Raw genomic sequence first — 22,426 nt, forward strand, 5'->3', positions numbered from 1 at the left:
TTTGTGTGGTCTTGGCTTCCCTGAAACTTGCCCTCTACACTGGGCTGGCCTTGAACTCAGGGATCCACCTGTCTCTGTCTCCTGAGTGCTGGGATTAAAGCTATTTGCCCATGCCCAGCTACAGAAAACTTTTTTATAGTAAGTTTTTTTAAAAGCAATACTATACTCTAATGGCAATACACAGCAATCAGAAAAATAGAATACTTTATTCATATTGTTAATATTTTGGTCGATATAATATCATAAGCATAGGCATGAATAAAAACATGGTTCCAAGGGGAGCCTGCTAATGCAAGAGGAACCTGAGAACCACAGCTCAGCACAGCTGCGCCAGCAATTCACTCCACAGGTACTGTGGAGTCTGAATGAGAGAGGCCCCAAGGGGCTCAGGTTTGAATGCATGTCTCCCAGTTGGTGGAGCTGTTGGGAAGGATTAGGAGGTGTGGCCCTGTTGGAGGAGGTGCATCACTGGGCATAGAGTTAAGATTTTAAAAGACTCCCATGATTCCCAGTACTTGCTCTTTGTCTCATGGTTGTGGATCAAGATGTGAGCTCTAAGCTGCTCCTTCACTCTGCCACCATGGACTCTGACCCTCTGAAATCGTAAACCTAAATAGAGGTTTGTCTCATAAGTTGCCTTGGTCATGGTGTTTTATCAAAGCAAGAGACAAGTAACTAAATATTAAACTTCTATTTCCTATTTTAATTAGTTTGCTTCCAGTCTCATGTATATATGTCTCCTGATGGTTTTGCTTTTGTTTGTATATTGCTCAGGTCTTAGGATTATTGTTGATGTTTCCATCCAGCTTACTCTAAGACATTCTTTACTATGCTCTCCAGGATGCTAAATATACCCTTCCACTTCCTTCTCTCCATCACGCTAATACATTCTTTCCTATGCCCTCAGGACACTGAATATACCTTCTTCTTCCTTCTCTCCATCACGCGAATACATTCTTTCCTATGCCCTCAGGACACTGAATATACCTTCTTCTTCCTTCTCTCATCCTATCCTCTTCCCCTTTACTTCTTAATTATAACCCTCCACAATTTAGCAATGTCTAAAATCTGTGGGTCATAATAATCTCTCAACTTCGTCTCCTAATTACTTTACCTACCTCATTCTGATTTTCCTTTTCCAAACTTGATTAATATTTAATCCTGAGTATATGTCATATTATCCTTGGTTATTTATCCTCCAATGGTTATTGAAATCAAAGGTGCCAATGTGACTAACTGGCTAGTACGATGTTTGCATTGTGGGACGATCAAGCAGCCATGACTGCTCTTGTAGTTAATATTCTAGTCAGGGAATGATACAGTGCTTTACACCAAACACTCAGCTCCTGGACCAAGGAACTATTTGCTGAACTACACACTCACCAGTATCACATCCAAGTTCCACGTGAACATAGCAAATACTTTAATTGAAAAGAAGGTGGCTGATTACGTATATTATGTAAATCCCAATGAAGCAACCAACACAACAGAACTCATCCAAAGTTATGAATTCTATAGTAAAGGCATTTAATAAGAGTGAGACAGGTGAAATAAATCCCAGTCGGGGAACTTCAAAGAAAGTGCATATGTTCAAATAAGGAAAGAAGTTCCTGATTGAGAGCATAAACAGATAGATGAAATAAGGAAGGCACTGCAAAAGATGAAATAGGACTTCAACAAGAGCTGGAAATACTGAGACGAAACCAATCTAAAATTGTGGAAATGAAAAATGTAAGACAGATGAAAAGTCTGTTGGAAGGCTCACCAATAGAATGGACAAGGAGATGACAGATCAGCCGACCTTGAACTGATGGAACTAGAGGGACGGATCAGTTGGGAGCCACGACACAACAGTGAGAATTCTGAGATATATGGGACAGTCAGAAACAGCAAATGCATGGATGGCAGGCACAGTAGAAGAATCTAGTTCCAAAATCACAGGAAACACTTTTTAAAGGATCAACAGAAGCAGCTTCAGTCAAGAAGGAGACGCCAACACAGACACTGGAGGCTAAGCCACCAAACAGAACAGGTCAGAGTCCCCCCTTATGACATCATAATTAAAACACTAAATACACAAAAGCATATGGAAGGCAGGCACTGAAAGTACTTTAAAAGCAGCAAGAGAGAAACTCCCAGTCACACACTAGGGCAGGCTCATCAGACTGACAACAGGCCATTCGGCTAAAAGCTAAAGGCCAGAAGGGCAGAGACAGATTTACTACAAGTTCTGAAACAGAACATATCCAAGAAAAGTGGTGGTCCTCAATCTGTGGGTTGCAACCCCTTTGGGGGTCATATGACCCTTTCACAGGGGTCACACAGCAGATATCCTGTATATCAAATATTTGCATTACAATAAATAACAGTAATAAAATTATAAATATGAAGTAGCAGCAAAAATAATTTTGTGGTTGGGGTCACCACAACGTGAGGAACTGTACTAAAGGGTCACAGCACTAGGAAAGCTGAGAGCCACTGCAACAAAGACTAACTTAGTTGGAGGAAAAAAAATGAAAACTTCCCATAAAAACAAAACAGATTAGAGGAATTTATGATCACCATGCCAGTTCTACAAAAATACATGTAGTCCTGGGCAATGGTGGCACATCCCTTTAACCCCAGCCTTCACAGAGGCAGGCGCATCTCTGTGAGGCCAGCATAGTCTACAGAGTGAGTTCCAGGACAGCCAGGAGTACACAGAGAAACTTTATCTCAAAAACCAAATAAATAATAATAATAATACATGAGGAATCTTTTGGACTGAGGAGAAAAACAAATCCATCAACAAGGCCATGCTAGACTAATACTTAAGTGTGGGGGGAAAACAAACACAGCAGGACCTAAACATTATGCAATCAACAAAATGACAGGAAGAGTGTACGACTGTTAATGACTTCAATTCCTCCAATCAGATGACACAGACTAGCAGACTGGCTCAAAGAGCAACTGTGCATTTGTTGCCTCCAATAATTCACCTAAACACACACACACACACACACACACACACACACACACACACACACACACACAAAGACCTACCTTAGGATGAAAGGGAGAAGGTGTTGAAAGAACAAGAACTTAGGAAACAAACAGGTATTGCTGTTCTGAAAGATTTCAAACCCAAACTCCTGAGAGGGCATATAAACAGCCACTGTGTACCAAGGGAACAAGCCACCAGGAGGCCATTATAATTCTAAACATAGACCCGCTGAACACAGGGGCACCTGGTGTAGGAAGTCCTTCTGTCTATGTGTTGCTTTTATTGGTTAATGAGTAAATCTGTTTCGGCCAGTAGCTTAGCAGAATAGGGCAAGGCAGGAGCTCCCAGCAGATAGAGGAGAAGAGAGCAGGCAGAGTCAGAGATGCCATGGAGCTGCCAGAGGGAAAAGACGAGAGTTGCCAGCTGGAACCTTGCACTTAGGCCATGACCCTCGTGGTAAAATATAAAATAATGGAAATTGGTTCATTCTAGATGTAAGAGCTAGCTAGCAATATGCTTAAGCTATTGGCCAAACAGTATTGCAAATAATAAAGTTTCTGAATGATTATTTTGTGGTCTGGGTAGCTGGAAACGAACATGCGGCTTCTGCCTACAGGCACCCACTTTCATAAAACAAAAACTAATCAATACAAAGCCACAATTAATTCTGGTACAAGAGTCATGGGTGACTTCAATGCCCCGTCTCCACCAACTGACAGGTGTTCTCCCGAAAATAAACAGAGAAAGTACTGGTTCTTTGAAAAGATGAACAAGATTTGTCAAATCCTCAGCTAAACTAATCAAAACAAAAAGAGAAACCCAAACAAAATTAGAGATGAAAAGGGAACAATTACAATAGATACCAATGAAATTTGAAGCAAAAGCATGTTTTAGCTTAAAACACCTTGACCACTATACTGGAAAATCAGAAGGAAATGGATGAGTTTGTAGATGCATACGACTTCACATTCACAATCCATTTCCTTCTTCCTGTTCATAGCTCTGTGAAGTATCTTTAATAGTTTATTTTTATTTCCATAAAATATACTCACACAAAGTATGCATGGAGCCTACAACCTAGTGAATTCTCTAGCCAAACAGCACTGTTGAATTCAATACAAAAATTCAACAGACTTAGGGCAGAAATTTACCAGAAGTTTCTTTCAGAAGAACTAGTATCTTCCATACAAAGTAGTAATTACTTACCTTGATATCACATACTAGCTTAGCCTGTAAGCTTTACTTAGATGAAGCCATATAAAAAATCATCTTTAATACTTGTTCACTATTATGCACGTAAGATTCATTTGCATTACTGACTACAGCCACAGATCATTCATTCCATTATTACATAGTATTCCACTGTGTGACTGTATCATGTTTTATTTATCTATCACGGGTATTTGTGTATTTTCCAGTTTGCTTCTTTCTTTTCTTCTTTCTTTCCTTCCTTCCTTCCTTCCTTCCTTCCTTCCTTCCTTCCTTCCTTCCTTCCTTCCTTCCTTCCTTCCTTTCTTTCTTCTTTCTTTGAGACAGGTTTTCTCTGTGTAGCCCTGATTGTCCTGGAACCCACTCCTCTGTAGACTAAGTCAGTCTGGATCTCAAAGAGCTCTGCCTGTTTCTGCCTCCCAAGTGCTGAGATTAAAGGTGTGCGCCACCACTGCCCAGCTGTTCTGGCTTTCCAATAGTGCTGCTGGACTAGTGAAAGAGCATGGTGGGTACAGGTACTCTTTGTCATGCCGATGCTCTGGAGTGGACGCTGAGGATCCACATGGTAGAAGAGGAAAACAGACCCTTGCAAGCTGTCCTCTGACCTTCATTATGTGTGCCCTGGCTCACATATGCACACATACATGCAGCAAGTAAAAGCCATCAAACAGTGTTGCTATAAATATCATTGCAAATGATATGCTGACCTTTTTGAATCTTTGTTGGAACTCTGGGTAGAGAGGATGTGCATGCTCACTTTTAAGATGAGCTTCAACGTGATTCCATCAGCAGAAACAAAAGGTCTGATTTCTACAGATTGTTGAAAACACTTGGTATTTCTCATGTGAGTTAAGGAAACTCCCTTTATTTTTGAAATGTTGCAGTCATATATTACATTATAGCTGGCACCCTTTGTCCAGCAATGTTTTATTTTCCCAAGTGTAGCTATGTAAAGTTGTTCGTTCATTTCCTGTGGTTATAAAGTAATGCACACAACTATTACACAGTATTTTATCAGTTTACTTTTAATAGATATGATGAACTGCTTCCAGGTTTGGGCTCAGTGAATGTGCTTCAGTAAACATTTGTGTAGAGAGAGGTGTCTTCTGATACATTCCCAGCGTCTGCAGATGCCGAGCAGCTGAGCCACAACATTTTTTTTTTTGGACAAGGGGAGCCAGCTCTGGGTTGTCCTCTGACCGTCACACATTCACCCTGGCACACACTGGGAACTCAAGGACAATTTTACTGGTGTTTGAGAGAAAAACAACAGTCCAGTCAAGTTGTAACTCTTGACTGCTGCCAAGAGGAAGGAGATTACAGAGTTATTTAGAAATAAACTCAGGGGCTGGACAGCTGGTTCAGAGAGGTTAAGAGCATGTACTACTGTTCCAGAGTTTAGTCCCCAGGACCCACATCAGGCAGCTCACAACTGCCCATAATTCTAGCTCCTGAAAATGTGATACCCTCTTTGGGAGGCACCCACACTCATGTGTACATACCTCCACACACACAACTTTAAATAAATAAACCTTTTTAAAAGCCCACAACATTCAGAATTCTTAAAAAAAAAAGTCACCTGTGGGGCCAGCAGGATGTCTCTGGGGATAATAAGGGTGCTTGCCGCTAAGTTTGATGATCTGAGTTTGATCTCAAGAACCCACAAAGTGGGAGAAACAGCTCTTCCAAGTTGTCTTCTGACCTCCACACATGTGCCAGGGTGTACACGCATGCTCACACATGTGAACATACATGCTCACTCGCGTGTACACACAAATTAAATAATTAAACATAACAAAAATACTTTGGAAAAAAGAAAGTTACCTGTACTGCCTTAGTGCCAGAAATATTCAGTTTTTCTACCGACTTTATCTCAGGAACAGAAACCATCGTTCTCGACATGACAATTCTGCTTTGAGTGGCGCCAGCATAGCCTTTCCCTGAACTTGCTTTTGATGGGCTACTAAAGCTAATAGACTTCCTTGTTTGTGAGCTGGGACTCCTGTACAAGGAAAACAAACGACAGAAGACCCAGAATTGAAAAGAAAATTCAAATTATAGCAAAAGTATACTTTTATTTAGAAGTATAAAGAAGCTAAACAAGTATCATGCAGCAATTGCTACCTACACACTAGTCTATGTAAGCACGTTTCTGGAGTTGAGATGTACAATCATTTCTGAAGCAACTCTACAGGGTTAGAATTAACACCACTTTATGTAAAAAGACACCGGGCCATTAGGATGATTCTGTGGGTAAAGGTGACTGTGGCACAAGCCTGGTGACATGAGTTCAATCCCCCAAGCCCATGTAAAAAGCTAGATACGGAGACAGAAGTGCCATTCAGAATCCTGCCATCTAACCTAGAGTAGGTGGTGCAGCAGGAACAGTTAGAGACAAAACAAGAGAGAGACAAGTCCCCAAAGCTGTCCTCTGACCCCCACACATATGGCCACTCTCATTTATGTGCCAATTCATACTCACACACAACAAAATATGAAAATACATTTTAAAAATTATATAAAGATGCAGAGGCTTAAAGGAAAGCATGAGATATGATGATTTGATTCAAACAGAAAGATGCAAAAGCCATACTGACTTCTTGTCTGGGTCTTAGTTTTCTTGTTCATAAAACAGGGCCCACAGGTCATTATGAGGACTTCACAAATTTAGCTTGGGAAGTACCTACCACATGATAAATGCTTGCCAGTGTACAGTGGTGTATAGTGGAGGGAAGCAGGCAAAGTTAGACATGAGCAATAAAGCCGGGAAAAAGTACCTCCATTTCTTTTTGAACAAATTACACAATTTTAAATTAGGAAATTAGAGTAAAATATTTAAATTATGGAAGGACTGTATTATCATGCTACTGGATTTAGTTCACAGATTCCCAAGTTAGGCCCAACCTCTACACTTTACCATTCTAATTCTTTGTATTGAAAATTTCTATGACATTTAATTAGATTCTAAAAAGCAAATACATTTTCAAAGGAAGCAATTTTGTCTTTTTTATTTAAAAAAGCAAAACTGGACAGTGATTGATGTAGGTTTCTTGCTTTACTTCTTTTAATAACCACTTAACACTATATGGTTTTTAGACTGTTATTTTGCACTCTTCTACAGAGCGTAAGCATATTCAACATGGGAAATTTACCTTCTCCATCATATCCCCAGTGCCTAGCACACTGGCTTATTATATGCATTAAATAAATATTTAAAGTGCCCTACCCTGGATGCCTTTTTTTCCTTCTAAAGAAAGAACTTTACCACCCAAATCAGTAATAAAAATACAAGTCCTATAAAAACTGCTTTGTAACATCTCTACTATCTTTAAAATCTTCTCTTGTTTCCTGTAGATGCCTCTGAACTCATCCTTACACATTTTCCCTTTCCACAACAGCTGCCATTCGATGGAGGCTGGAGAGACGGCTCATTGGCTAAAAGCACTTACTGTTCTTGCAGGACCAGAACTCAGTTCCTAGCACCCACACGGTAGTTCATAACTACCTATAACTCTAGTTCAAGGAAACCCAATGCTCTCCTCTTCTGACATACACAGGAACATACTATGTCATCACACTGAGGTCAACAAAACTGATTTATTAAGCATCTGCAATGGAAAGAGATGAACTTACAAATACAGAAAAGGGCAGATGCCATCCCTGATCCCGCGTTGTCTCTCCAATGTCCTGGGTCTCCCCTCATGTTAAGCAAGAACCAGAGCAAGAGACTGAACATGCTTTCTTTTGCATCTTATCAGTAGACATGTAGTAAGACCTCAGACCATGCCCAAAGAGCCAGAGTCCTCCAAAAGTTAATTGGCTGAGTGGGTGCCCACAACAATTCCCCCTTTTGTCTAAATAAGAGGGTTTTAAACCTAATAAAAAGTATATACAATAATAACAAATATTATGTATTGTCCAGGAGGAAGAAAAGGTAAAAACTTACACAAAAATAGAATTACAACCAACATGAACAACATCAAGCAAGAAACACATGCTAAATGTCCAGTCTATGGAAATTAGCAAATAAGAGAGGTTATTTCAATAGATGTCCTATCCTGAGGAATCTAAGTCTGGTACTTAAAAAATGTCTTATCTAAGTTATGAGAGGAAAGTAGCTGTGACTCTCTAGTCTTCAACCCCATCAGCACGACAAAATAAATCACTTTACATTTGTGTACAAATACTGTAAAGAGAAATAGGAGCATACACAATATAACAAATACAATTTGAATTTGTATCAATATACAAATTGGCTTAGACAGAAAATTATAATAAAAAGATAATTTTACATAGGTATCAATATAAAAGAATCTATACCAATGTATTTTGTCTACAATAATTCACAAGTAGGTCATTAATCTACCTATATCCCATCCCATCCATTCCTCTATTTTTCTTTTCCAAAAAGACATTTCTGAGCCTAAACTTCATATTCAACCTCCAACCCTATACTAACCCCTAACAAATGACAGTTATTCATAACCCTAAGAAGACAAAATCTGTTGGGAGAGGGACATTGTTTTGCAGAATTACTTCCAGCTGTCAGGGTACGATGGCATTTCTATGGGATCCTGTGAAAGCTAAAATGAATGTAAGTCTCAAGAGTACTGTCTGTAACAACTGTAGTCAGTCTCTGAGTAGTTGGTAGGTTTTTTTAAAGTTCTTATTTGAAGTTTTAGCCAGAGTGCTGTAAGAAGGTGCACCATCTCAGCTGGCCAAGTTGGAATCATCCTGAGCAGTTTGTAACCCAAAACCAATCTTTGAGTGGTGTTTATCAGGTCAATGACATCCAAGGAACCAGGGAGAATCGTTGTTGTAGGACCCAATCTTCTTTCTGGATACTTCACAGATTACTGTAGGAAAATTTATTGTTCACTGTGGAGAATTTAAATATTATTAATATTAAAATGGAAAGTTAAAATGTTTGATATTTCCTCATCTTAAGAAAGGTACTGAAGATATGAAAAATAGGTATTGGGAGAAGTAGAAATTGGAGGGGGGAAGATAAGAGAGTATTGACAACAACAGTTCCTAGATTTTTGGTTTTCTTCTGTCTCATACCAGGTGGCTCTTCCGATATGAGACAGAAACTGAATTTTTCTTTTGACCACAAGCACACACACATACATGCACACACATGAGCACAAAATAAATGTTTGAAAAGTTGTTGCCATTCCATCTAAAACTAAATTTTATCCATATTCTAGAATCTAGCACTGTTTTTCAGTAATTCTTAAGACTCCTCTATCTTATTCTGCCATTAACATAACTCTGTTGTGGTTTCTTCTATACTTAAAATCTTTTCCTTTAACTATGATGTCCTCTGCCTACTATAGCCTTTTTTCATTTTAAAGCCTGATTTCATAAAATATTGATAGGTTAGACTTTTTGTAGTACTAGGGTCTGAAAGCAGAGCCTCACGCCCTACCAAATGCCCTACCACTAAGTTCCTTTCCCAATCCTGTCCACTTCTTTATTCCTTTTACATGCTCCACACTCTCCTACTGCATAGAGACAACCTGAATTACAATAATATATTCTCTCAAATTACTGACTCCAAGACTTTTTAATATACATCTTTGTAATACCCACTGGTTGACCAGAACCTGGGAAGTGGAGGCAGGAGGAATAGGAGGAATAGTTAGCTGGGTTCAAGATTAGCCTGGACTACATGTGACCCTGTCTCAAAATATCAAAATCAAAAATTTTTAACTGTTCAGTTTTATGAGACAACAGTTTCCTACTGTTCAACATGTTTATGTCCCAAAGAAGTAACAAAACCTGTGGCCACTTCAAATTTTCATTCATTTTATACACACTGAATTTTTTTTAGCATGTTCAATTAAAATCCACATGTGTATACTTGTAAATGTGTTTTGGTAATATACCAAAAAAGCTGGATAAAAACACAATGCTTTATAAACATGGGTTCTCTGAACTTCTTAAAATCTATTAAGATGGTATTTTGGGGTCTATTAAGTGATTCAAAAACCTTTAAAATCCTTTGTTTATTTTAAACAGTATTCATTGGAGTCTTAAGATAAGTTTCATTAAGCTACATATTTTAATGTTAAGATACAGACTTCAGTAGATTTCTTTCCAAAACAGGTTCTAAAGGAGAAAGGATTTGATTTGTGTAATAATCGTGGGTAATGTAAAAAACAATAGGACACAAAATCACTATATAGTAAAACATACTTTGGGTACCTAAGTGATGTATCTTAAAGCCTTTTTATTAGGTAAATGCTATGAATTAATTCTTCAGAAATATTTTCAATATACAAATGATAAAGTTTTTGAAAACTGTTATACACATTAAATGAATTTACATCTTTAAATCTCTAATTCTCATAGTGAATTAGAGATATAGTTGCAACAAACAGTGACATCCACAATGTACATTTTTTTCAAGGTTTTCTGTGAAATTTGAGCTAAAGGGAGAAAAAGTACCCCCTTTGCCCACCGATAACCTGAGGACAGAACCCAGTGCCTTGGACTTGCTACTGAGCTAAATCCCTGACCACTTAAGTCCTCTGATAAACAAGGTGCTGGCACCTGCTTTAAAACTCTATCGATAACTAGGCCACACTCTTGTTTGGAAGAACCTAGCTGTCATCTTTACACTAGGAATCACACTTCTTAGAAGTACAGATTTGAAATTAGTAGTCAATACTATGGGAGACATAGTCAAGGGTAATCACCAGGCCCCTAAGAATTACAAATGATTATCCAAATCAGCAGGTCTCAGCCTTCCTAATACTGTGACTCGAATACAGTTCCTCATGTTGTGGTGACCCCCAACCATAAAATTATTTTCATTGTTACTTCATAACTGTAATCTGCTGTTATGAATCATAATGTAAATATAGGATATGCAGGATATCTGAATTGTGACCCCTGTGAGAGGACTGTTCAACCCTCAAAGAAGTCACAGCCCACAGGTTGAGAACTGCTGATCTAAATGAAAGCCGTAAGATCTGGTTCTCAAATCCATCTTTATGTATGATTATGTATGTGCTACCCATGTGTGCTTATTGTCCTCATCATTTACTTGATGGCAAATTAGTTTCTAATTTTTTAAATAAATTATAGCTGCCAAAAAATCTCAAATGCCTTTCTGCTTATGGCATGACCAGAGTTAGAGTAAAGGCAAGGATCAAAAAAGGAGATTTAACCAAGATGGTTATGCTAAGGGGTAAAATTGAACAGCCCTAGTTGGGACTTCCTGATTTTCCTGTCAAGTTTGGTTTCCCAGCTTTTCCAAGGGATAATAGTCTCAAAAAAGACTTGAGACTTGCTATCAAAGCACAGGCGGATGGCTTCTCTCTCCCTCTGCTTTCAGCTCTCCCTAAGTAACAGGCATGCAGCTAGCTGGAAAGTAAGGAAAGATGCCTCAAACTTAACTTGTTCTGGTTGTCTTATGAGACCAATAAAAAGTAAACAATTTTAAACAAAAAGTTTCTAAGTATCTGTTATAACAGGATTTAAACCTCTAAAAAAAATGGGCTAAATTGTTGGCACAAGAATCATGTGTTGGCAGTCCCGAACTGAATCTGTGTCAAGCCCCCTTGTCGCATTAAATACATTTACCTTAAAGGAAATAAGACAGAGAAATCAAGTAAGTCGGTAGCCTTAATTTAGCCTTAATTTTTGATTAAGGCTAAAGACACAGGAAAAGGCTTTCTTGTGAGAAAGTACTGAGTGGTGATTTTGTCTTAGAGTGATGGTATTTCAAAATGCAAACGGACAGCCCCAGAACACTGGTGGGTTACAGAAAGGTTCATAGAAAATGAACACACTTATAACTAAGCTGTTATGGTTAAAGGATATGAAATAACCACATGCTTGGTTTTGTTACATTAAGAGTTTAAGCACTGTCTTAGTCATGATCTCAGAAAAAAATCTGATTTAGAACAGAAATAATTTTTATTTTCCTTTTACTAAAAGAGACATTTAAAATTTGTGATTAGATTTTTGTTTTCCCATTGGGTAAGGCTTTCACTTGCTGTATAAGCATTGCCTTAACAGTAAGTATAATTCTTTTTAAAAGAATCATCCCCTCTTGAGGGAGTCCTGCTAAATTACATAGTGATCATGGAATTCAATTCAATGAACCAACATTTTAATCTATTTATAAAATTGTCTACTAAGTAAACGAACGACACTAATTCTTCAAATTAACCAAAGCTTTGGGTCTCATCCAAGATCTATCCATTTTAGAAAACATCCATTTTTTCATTATAAAGTAAGTACTTATGTCCTATAAAAAATTAAGTAAAAACTATATGAACTATTCCTATAAAAGGATAACATGCTGTTAAAGGAGATTTGGAAATATGGTAACTAAAAAAAAAATTTAAATGGCTATAGAATCTTTCCTAACATGAAGAAAAGCAGATGACTTTATCAATGGAAAGATCTAAGATTCCACTCTGCTTGGAGAAAAAGACTACCAGGTACTTCATGCTTTAGGAATTAAATCTGTACTTCTCATATCAAACTTCTGGGCATACATCCACATGGACCTCAGGAAAACAGGGTGATACTCACCTTCGGGTGCATTAACAAATGAGTATCTCAAATAAGCGACAATTTCCCTCATTAAGAAATTATTGTGTGTGTATATGCACACCATGGCATGCCTGCAGAGATCAGGGCACAACTTACCACAGCTGGTTCTCTTCCCATCACGTAGGGTCCCCGGGAGTGAACTCAGCCCATCAGGCTAGCAGCACGCCTCTTTCTTTACCCTCCAAGTCTTCTCACAGGCCCATCTTTTGAAGTGCTCTATCTCTTGCTCAGATTTATTTTATGAGTGTTGGGCTCCACGTATATATGTGTACCTCATGTGTGCCTTCTACTCACAGAGATCAGAAGAAAGATCAAGAGCATATCAGAGTTTCTGATGGATGGCTGTGAGCCACCAGGTGGGTGCTGGGAACTGAGCCCAGGTCCACTGCAGGAGTAACATGCACTCTTAACTTCTGAGTCATCTCTCCAGCCCCACTTTCTGTATTTTTTAAAATCCCTTTATGAATAAATATTTTAGTAAATGTTTAAGATATTCAATATTTTGCTTGATAGTCTATCTTGCTTTTTCTTTCTTTCGCTTATTTTTTTTTTTTGAGTCAGGGTCTGTGTAGCCTTAGCTATCCTAGAACACGCACTGTAGATCAGGCTGGCCTCAAACTCCCAGAGATTCATCTGCATCTGACTCCTGAGTGCTGGGATTAAAGGATTGTGCTACTACCACCAGCTGCTTGATAGTCTTAAATGATGAGAATAATGCTAACTTCAGCTTTAATGAAGTTACCACAAGGATATGTCCTTTCATTATCATGTTTTTGTTATGATTGCCTCCTCGTGCCTTCCATTAATAGTTGGACCAGGACTCATGTTTAAACAGTGCAAGTGATGGGGAGGACCAGGCCTGAACCAGGGTCAGTGATGTTCTCAGACCTCATCAGAGATGTTTCTTCATGCAATGGATGGCAGTTAACTAAGAAGTTCATAATTGGTCCAAGTGCAGAGATTAGGTGACTGTCTGGTGCTCAGCCACAACTTGGATATCTGTATCACATAGCAACCCCAAGACTCAGAGACTCAATTGGAAGTGGAAAGACTGTAAGAGCCAGAGACAGGGGAGAGAGGAGCCAAACTGTGCCTTCTGGACATCACAGGACTGCTGCACTCATAAACTTGGAGCAGCTATAGCTGCCTGCAAAAGAGCAAACTAGTCAACAGTCTAGCTGAGATGCTATGGGCAGTTGGCTTCATTTGTATATACATGAGGGTCGGTTTTCTTTAAGTATGTGGCTCCTATACCAACTGTAATTTGTGGATGGCCCCAAATCCAGAAATGTATGAACAGTACAAATTAGACTTAATAGGTCACTAAATTAAAAACTAAAAAGACATAAAGTTGAGGGGAACAGGGAGGCTGAACTGGGAAGGAGAAGAGTGAGGTGAGTGTGATCAAAATACACTCCATCAAGTTCTTAAAGAATAAAAACATTTATTGGAGAAGAATTCAGGTATTCTTGTACACACCATAAATACAAATGAACACATATACAAATTTGGTACTCTCAGAGTGACTGACAGAGTTGATAGAACTTGAGTGACGCTTATAAACTCAAAAACTTTAGATCTATTATTTTGTAATTCAATTCTTACTAAAACTCCAAGACACATATATGAAGCTGTATTAGAAAAATGCCAAACTAATCCCATAGCTTGTAGGTACTTATCAATTGAACCAAGTTTTTCCCTATCTGGAAACTGAGTTAAGATATATACTTCACAGAACTAGAGTGAGTACTTTTAACTTCTTTATTTTTTATTAAATCCTTCTCATTTTAATTGTTTGGATTGGATGTGCTATACTTTTTCTCTATTTCCCTTTTACCCTCCTCCCTACCCTCTCAGCCTCCCCCTTGCCCTCCATGGTCCCAATTTACTCAGGAATTCTTGTCTTTTTTCCCCCTTCCTAGGAAATCCCATGTCTGTCTGTCTTAGGTTCCTCTTTGTTACCTAGATTCTCTGGGGTTGTGGCCTGCAGGCTGGTTGTCCTTTGCTTTATGTCTATTAATTACTTAAGAGTGAGTACATACTATTTTTGTCTTTCTGGGTCTGGGTTCCTTCACTCAGGATGGCTTTTTCTAGTACTGCCCATTTGCCTGCAAATTTCAAGATGTCATTTTTTACCGCTGAGCATCCATCCTTCGGTTGAGAGCAGCTAGATTGTTTCTAGGCTCTGAATATTATCAATAACGCTACTGTGAACATAGCTGAGCAAATGTCCTTGTGGAGTGAGTGTGTATTCTTTGGTATATGCCAACAAGACAAAATGACAGTCTATAGAATGGGAAAAGATCAGAGCCTGCAAGGGATTGGGAAGGAGCCAAGAAAGGTTTGTTCTGTCTGCTGGGGAAGATGTGTTTTGCTAGAAGGAGCCTAGAAGTCTGATCCACTTCAGGGGTCTTGTTTGTTCTCTCCTGCTCAGTTGTATTTATCACTGACACAGAAGTGCTGTTCACCATGCATGAGGATGAGTGAGGTAAATCAAAGATCCCGCCTAGGCCTCAACACCCCTTCCAAGTCTAGCGATCTTACTTCTACACAAATTTGGACACACACTCACTCCCTTGCCTCCCTGTGTGATAATTGGGTCATGGTGTCTATGAGTTATTTAAGCAAGATGAAGCTACAAATCTTCAAGAAGCTGTTGATGGATAAGAAGCTCCTGCCGGACTCTCAGCATCACCTGGCAGCAGCTGAGCAGAGCCAATTGGTCAGAGAGGGTTCATTTCTTAGTAGAGTCCCTTCCTGGAGCACTGGCCTGGAAGTGCTATAGAAAATTTCCTATAGAAAATGAACCAGAGAAGGATTTGTTCCCTGCTACTGAGAGAGTTAAAGGACATTCTTCCTACCTTGGAACCAAAGGAAAACACCGCTGAGTCTGACAAAAGAAGACTGTGGTAAAACACAGGAGTACAGACAGCACGTGATGGGAAAGAGCCTCCCTGTGTGGGACAGCACCGTCTGGCCTGGAAGCACATCAATATGAGAAACCACAAGGCAATCTTGCCATGTCTCTTTCTACCCAGGAGTCACAACCTAAGATAGTGGTCATCCATGGAATTCCTGATATCGGACAAACAACGCTGGCCAGAAAGACGATGCTGATGTGGGCGCACAACGAGTTCTACCGCACAAATTCAAGTTTGCTTTGTTTCCACTGCCGGGAACTGAACTGGGTGGGAGAGCGCAGCTTCTCAGAGCTGACTGAGGGCCAAGGGCTTAGGTCTCAGGCTCTTGTCTAAGATTTTATCCAGACAGATCAACTTCTGCTCCTGTTGGACGGCTTTGAGGAGCTCACATCTTCCCTCATCACAAGACCAGCTGATCTGGTGGAAGACTGGAACCAGATGTTGCCTGGGTCTGTTCTCCTGAGCTGTATGTTAAACAAAAAGGATGCTTCCAGAAGCCACACTCCTGACCATGGTAAGACCGACCTCCTGGAAAGGAGTTGAACTCTTAGTCAAGCGTCCCTCCCATGTCACCATGACTGGATTTAGGAGGACTGAAACACTCAACTATCTCAGGTTGTATTTCAGAGGCAAAATGATAGGGAATCAAGTTGTGGATTTTGCCATGAAAAACACCATTCTATTGTCCGTGTATCGGGTTCCTGTGGTGTGCTGGATAGTGTGCCATTGTCTAAGAAAACTAATGCAGAAAATGGTAAATCTCACAAAGGCTTGTCCAAATGCAACATCTGTGTGTGTTTTGTACCTGGCTACCCTGTTCCCAACCACATGTAAGACACTTTCCGGTGGTAATTACCAAAAGCAATTGGAAGGTGTGTGCCGTCTGGCTGCCCAGGGTGGATGGGACCTGAAGAGTGTTTGATAAGACAGACTTTCAGCATGTCAAGGTGGATGAGGCCACCATAGACACTTTCCCTAAAGTGAACATTCTTCGAAAGCTAGAAGACCAAAGAGACCATTATGTGTTTGACTTATTTATCTTCCAGGATTTTTTTGGTGCCCTGTTTTATGTTCTCCTTTTCCCCTAAAGAATTGTATATTATCACCCACTGAGCCAAGTGAACATGCAGAATCTGATCACAATGTCGAGAGCCAGAGAAAGCTGCGAGACTCAGATGGGGCTTTTCGTATTTGGTCTTTTAAATGAAGCGTGTGCTGGCATCGTGATGAGGTCCTTCCAGTGCAGATTGGCCTTGGGTAACAAGTTGAAGACCATAAGCATGATAACCCATTGAATGACTATGGATGCTATGACTGCTCTCAGCTCTTCCCCTGCCTGACCAAAATTGCAGAGAAGAGCTTTGTCTGCAGTGCCCTGGAAAGCTACCAGAAAGTCTTTTTGAAACTCAGGAGCCTGAAGGACCTTCAGCTATCTGCTTTTTGTCTTAGGCACTGTCGAGGTTTGAAGAAAGTAGAACTGACTCTGTCGAGAGCCTTCCACCAGGAGCTTCAGCCCGACTCAGCAGATCCTTCCCAGGGCACTCAGCTGAGAGAATATGATCGTCTTCAGCTGGTGACAAGATAACTGCTCCGTGTTTGAAACAAATAAAGACCTGGAAGTGCTGTCGGTGACTGACAGCGTCCTGGAGGCCCTGTTCATACAGGAGTCACCACTGCCCTGAAGAAGCCCCAGTGTAAAGTGCAAAGGTTACAGTTGAAGCCCTGTGAGGCCACCTTTAGAGACTGGATTCAGCTTACCAGCAGTCTTCAAAGGAACACGTACCTGAAGACTCTTATTGACAGCAAGCTTCTTAGATATTTTGGGGGTGAACCTGCTGCAGAGTTACCTCAGGGAACTGATGCTGGAGAATTGTAACCTCACTGAGGCCTCTTGTGAAGAAATCACCTTCTCTCTCAGGCACAGGAAGATGCTGACCCACCTGAGCCTGGCAGAGAACGACTTGAAGGATGCAGGATGGAGGCATATCTGGAATGCTCCGGGCCATTGCACGTGTCCTTTGCAAAGACTGTTGCTGAGGCAGTGTTCTTTGACTTCAGCATGCTGTAATTTTTGATGTCATCTTTCAAGAACAATCAAAGCCTGCCAAGTCTGGCCCTGAATTTCAACAGGCTGATGGACAATGGGGTCATCCTACTCTGTAGAGCTCTGGCAGATCCCAACTGCAATTTGTTGGTTCTGGAGCTGGCACAGTGTTGGTTCACCTCTGCCTCATGCCATGCTCTGACATCCATGCTCTGTAGCCACCTGGACCTGAGCAAGCACATTGTCGGAATCAATGGCATGCTTACCTTGGCCCTGGTGTTCTTCAGCCAGAGGCGGGCAGAAGAGGTCATGCTGAAGAAGAAATCAAATGATAGTGTGGACGTGTACACAAGACTACAGGGCCCAGAGGTAGAGAATGGCCATCTGAAGATTGGGGAAGACTGGAACTCTTGATGCCTCGAGATGCCATGAGGGAAGTGAATGCATTCAGAGACCCTCGGGACATGTTCTTTCTAAGTAAAAACGGAAGCAGTGCCTGGTTTGCAGGTCCTTCTTTGTCTGGAGCAGCCCAGTTTGTGCTGGGGCGTGGTGTGGACGTGGCCTCCACAGCCCTCCCTGGGTCAGGGGCTATCACTATTTTCATAAGCAGATCAGACACTTAAATGGGACCAGGTGGTTAAGAGGGTTGGGAAATGCCTGTTTTACCTGCTGGGGTGCAGGTAAATTAAACACGTGTGTGCAATATAAAAAAATGTAAAAATAAAAAATCTTCCCAAACTCCACATCTGTCAGAGGGACTGACCTCCATATTACACAAAGGACTCAAGAAACTATACATCAAAATACCAAATAATCCGATAAAAAAATGAGGTGGAAAGCTAAACAGAGATTTCTCAACAGAGGAATAATATCAAATGACCAAAAAACACTTAAGAAAATGTTCAACATCCTTAGTCATGGGAGAAATGCAAATCAAATCAACTCTGAAATTCCATCTTACACCTATCAGAATGATCAAAATCAAAAACACTGATGACAACTTATGCTGGAGAGGATACAGAATAAGGGGACCACTCCTCCACTGCTGGTGGGAGTGCAAACTTGTACAGCCACTTTGGAAATCAGTATGGCAGTTTCTCAGAAAATTGGGTATCAGTTTACCTCAAGACCAGCAACACCACTCTTGGACATATAGTTTTTACTTCTGAAGCATAGTAATGAGCTGCTGTGGACATGTTGAGGTATTACAGGTGACAGCTGCCTGCTGGAGCTATCTGCCAGTAGTTGGAAGAATGCAGAGTAATGTGGATTTCAAGGGGAAAGTAAAGGCAGCAATGCTAAGTGACAGATGTGCACAGAGATGCCATTTTAGGAAAGCACCCACAGATTCAAGTGACCAGTGAGGTTCAGGGTAAGAAAATTAAGAAATCACACCAAATTTATGATTTTACTTAATTTTTTTCCTCTTCCTTTTTTTTTTTTTTGAGGCAGGGAGGGACTCATAATGTAGCTCTGGCTATTCTGGACAAGGCAGGAGTTGAATTTTCAAAGATCCATTTAGCTCTCAAATGCTGGGATTAAAGGTATATGCCACAATGCCTAGCAAGTATGACTTTTTTTAAAAAAAAACTATAATTAAAAATTTCAAAAATTAAAAAAAATTTGTAACATTAAAAAGAAGCCAAAATCTCCAGTCCAAGCTGGCCTCAAACTCCCCATAAAGATGAGGATGACCCTCAAAGCTTCCTGCGTATAGCTCCCAAGTGCTGGAATTACTAGTGAGCATCATTATGCCTGGTTTATGTGGTGCTGGGGACCAAGGCCAGGACCTCACACACACTAAGCAAGTACTTCACCAATTGGGCTACCCGCCCCAACTTTTTAGCACTTTCTGCAGTGAGACACTGGTTGTAGAACCTTTGGTGGTTTCCACACCACAATGAAGACAAGAATTAAAGAACAAATAGACTTACTTCCGGTTTCCACTCCAACATGTAAAGACCTTGAAAGTCATAACTTCTCATCTCACAGAAAGACTGAAACTACCCTTCCTTTTCAGTTCCATCAGACAATGGAGATCACAGGGCTAACAAGTACCCTGAAAACTGGAAATGCAGAGAAAGAGATCACAGTTGAAGAGAACGGACCCTGGAGCCAACTGGAGGTCAGAGAACGTAAATGACAATTGCCTGGTTACTGAAGAATAAGCAGACTTCAGCTTAAAGGATAAAACCTTCTGGGAGCCAGCTCACTTCCATTTGACCTCCGTAAGCCCAACAAGTGGATGGAAAGTAATGTTCTTAAAACACCTGGAAAATCCTCTTCTTAGCAGACACCTATCCTTACAGAATTCCATGTTACCAGATCTGGGGGGTTCATAGCTCCCAACATTAAGATCCAGAATAAACCATTTCTTATCCCCTTTGAAATGAAAAGTCATGGATGTTCTTATGTTTGTTTTGAATTAACAAGTGTTATATCATTTTAAGTTACATAACTTAATTTCACTTTAACATTTCTTTAAAGCCAAAAAAGAAACTGGGCAAGAAAACCCAGTAGTGTATGCCTTTACTCAGTTAACAAATGTGTGTTAAAGACAGTCTTCATTCTAGGTAATAAAAGTCTACAGCAGCACACAAAAATAAAAATCTTTATTTATGGGGATAAACTTTTTATGAAACACAGTAAGGGAGAGGTTGATCCTGGGAAATAAAGTATTATTTTACTATGGAGACATCTGACAGAAACGAGTGAATCCTGAGATTATCTCACATAAACTTTCAAAGGACAGCTAATTCCCAGGGCCAGACATGGGAATGAAATGTTCGTGGTGTGTGTGGGGATCGGGGGTGTTACTGTAATACTGGACTGGCAGAATCCAAAGCCAGATCCCGTGGGGGCTTGGAAGAACGGGAGCACTTATGCAGAGGGCAAGGGAAGAGTTGGGGAAGTTCTAAGCGGATGTACAAACTATCACACGTAGGCTGTTGGCCGTCAGCTATTCCAACATAGAAATGATGTGGACGAAAGTGTTAGGTTTAGATAGCACAGCTACTTCAAAAAGTAAAATGGCCCTCATCCCACAGCAGCATGCGGAACTACAAGGGCTGTACTTCACTCAAACGGGAATGACTGTATCCTGGAAACAAAGGGGAATGAAATGCAACATGGAAGAGGAATTTTGAGCAGTCGGTTCCTTTCTAGGTGTAGCTGCTTCATTTGTCAGTTTCTTGAGAGAGATCTTGAAGGGAGACGAAAACTTGTGAGTCGCGAGTACACATGACTTTGAAAGGCACAGGGCAACAACCTGATCCCACAACATATATTTAGGTAAGGGACAGATGGGTAGATTGGTAAACCATAAGCCTTTAATCCCAGCCCTTTTCAGTCCAGTTCCCTGCTAGCCAGGGCTACACAGTGAGCCCATATCTCTAAATATGGACAAGAACAGACACACAGACATAAAGATAAAAGCAGAAACCTAGCCACGAACCTAACGAAGAGTAGGGAATCAGTGGTGTCCCGGCAGCTAACTGAAGCATTTCAAACTCAGTAAGTGGTCACTTAGATCAGAGCTGGTGATGGTCAGTTAATCACAAAGTGTAAACTGACTGTCGCGGACTATCGAAAAGCATTTTAGTGAAGGGGATGATGGCATAAAGGCGGAGTACTACAATCAGGGCGAACATAAGGTTCTCTCCCAGGAACTCTCAGTGAGTTCAAACAACAAACGACTGACCGGGCAGAGCACTGAAGAAAAGATGTGGCTGCTTTGAGAAGATGACCCAATAACTGAAATGTGCGACCATGAATTGGGGAACATTTTAGTGGACCTTCGAGGAAGCACTTTCAAGCTCTACGTCACAGGAGTCCGCCTCTGTGCTTTTCTTCTGGCTTAGCGGAATGTTGTAAGTGGTTAAGAGTCTTAAGACAAGCTGACAGGAGATGAAAAAAAAAATCCTCGGCTGGCAAACATATTAAAATTAGCTTTGGTTGCTCAGAGAAACCAAGGAGCACGAGCACAGCAAGAAGGCTTGAAGTTGAAAGACCAAAGGAAAGACTACAAGCAAAAACACTTGGAAGCAAAGGAGGCAGGGGCCGAGCACCGCAAAGGAGCTTCTATAAAGACCGAACGAGGCCAAAGGAGCCGGAGCCGCCTGGGGGCTCCGCGAGATCGAATGCGTTGGGAACCCCTCTCCAAACCGAAGGGCAGCCTCCGGGATCTAGAAGAATGGACCACGGATCTAGTGCGGAACTTACGCGGCAAAGCTGGCCTGCTTGCGGGTGGTCGTCGGAGAGCCGAACATGGTGGCGACCCGCAGACTAGGGCTCGGCGCCCCTTCCCTAGCGGTTCTGCTGTGCCCGGACCCCAACCGCCCGCATCAGCGGCTTGGGAATGTTTGCCGGGCGTCATGGCGACCGAGGAGACGGGCTTAAGAAGCGGCCGCGCGGTTGGCTGGCCGCTCGAGGTGGAGGAGGAGGGCGGAGGCGGAGGGAAGGGCAGAGGGTTGGTGGAGCTGGAGGAAGCTCGGGCGACGACTCGGAGGAGGCGGGCGGCCCAGGCCCTAGGCCCCTCCCAGGCTGTGAGTCTCCCGGCTGCAGGCGGATGGATGGGGCGTCTCCAGGCGGCGGCGGCAGCAGCGGAGGCGGCGGCAGCGGCGGTGGCTGTAAGTGCAGCCTCCACAAACCATCCTCCCCATCCTTCCACCGGGAACCGAAGCTCCAGAGGCGCCC

General features: G+C 41.2%; 2 protein-coding genes across 12 annotated transcripts in view; one reads left to right on the forward strand and one right to left on the reverse strand.

The window, feature by feature from the left end:
• Dnai4 (dynein axonemal intermediate chain 4) overlaps window positions 1–22,290 on the reverse strand; it is a 70,463-nt gene extending 48,173 nt beyond the window's left edge. The window contains exons 1-2 of one of the 3 annotated variants that reach the window (XR_012907432.1): window positions 21,953–22,128; window positions 6,017–6,194 (exon numbers count right to left, since the gene is read on the reverse strand). Coding sequence is in view for 1 of the 3 variants with exons in the window: in XM_075945354.1 (XP_075801469.1) it covers window positions 6,017–6,194; window positions 21,953–21,999 (225 nt within the window). In the remaining 2 variants the exon portion in view is untranslated. Of the gene's footprint in view, window positions 1–6,016; window positions 6,195–21,952 lie in introns of all 3 variants that reach the window. The other 2 variants (XM_075945354.1, XM_075945356.1) reach the window with 2 other exon arrangements.
• Window positions 22,227–22,426, forward strand: part of Mier1 (MIER1 transcriptional regulator) — a 50,958-nt gene continuing 50,758 nt past the window's right edge. For 4 of the 9 annotated variants that reach the window (XM_075945375.1, XM_075945358.1, XM_075945364.1 and 1 more), the window contains exon 1: window positions 22,233–22,359. In XM_075945375.1, coding sequence (XP_075801490.1) covers window positions 22,299–22,359 — 61 coding nt within the window. In that variant the 5' untranslated portion in view covers window positions 22,233–22,298. Of the gene's footprint in view, window positions 22,360–22,426 lie in introns of all 9 variants that reach the window. The other 5 variants (XM_075945359.1, XM_075945369.1, XM_075945362.1 and 2 more) reach the window with 3 other exon arrangements.

This window comes from Microtus pennsylvanicus, chromosome 13 (assembly GCF_037038515.1).
Source record: "Microtus pennsylvanicus isolate mMicPen1 chromosome 13, mMicPen1.hap1, whole genome shotgun sequence".
NCBI classification, from domain to species: Eukaryota; Metazoa; Chordata; class Mammalia; order Rodentia; family Cricetidae; genus Microtus; species Microtus pennsylvanicus.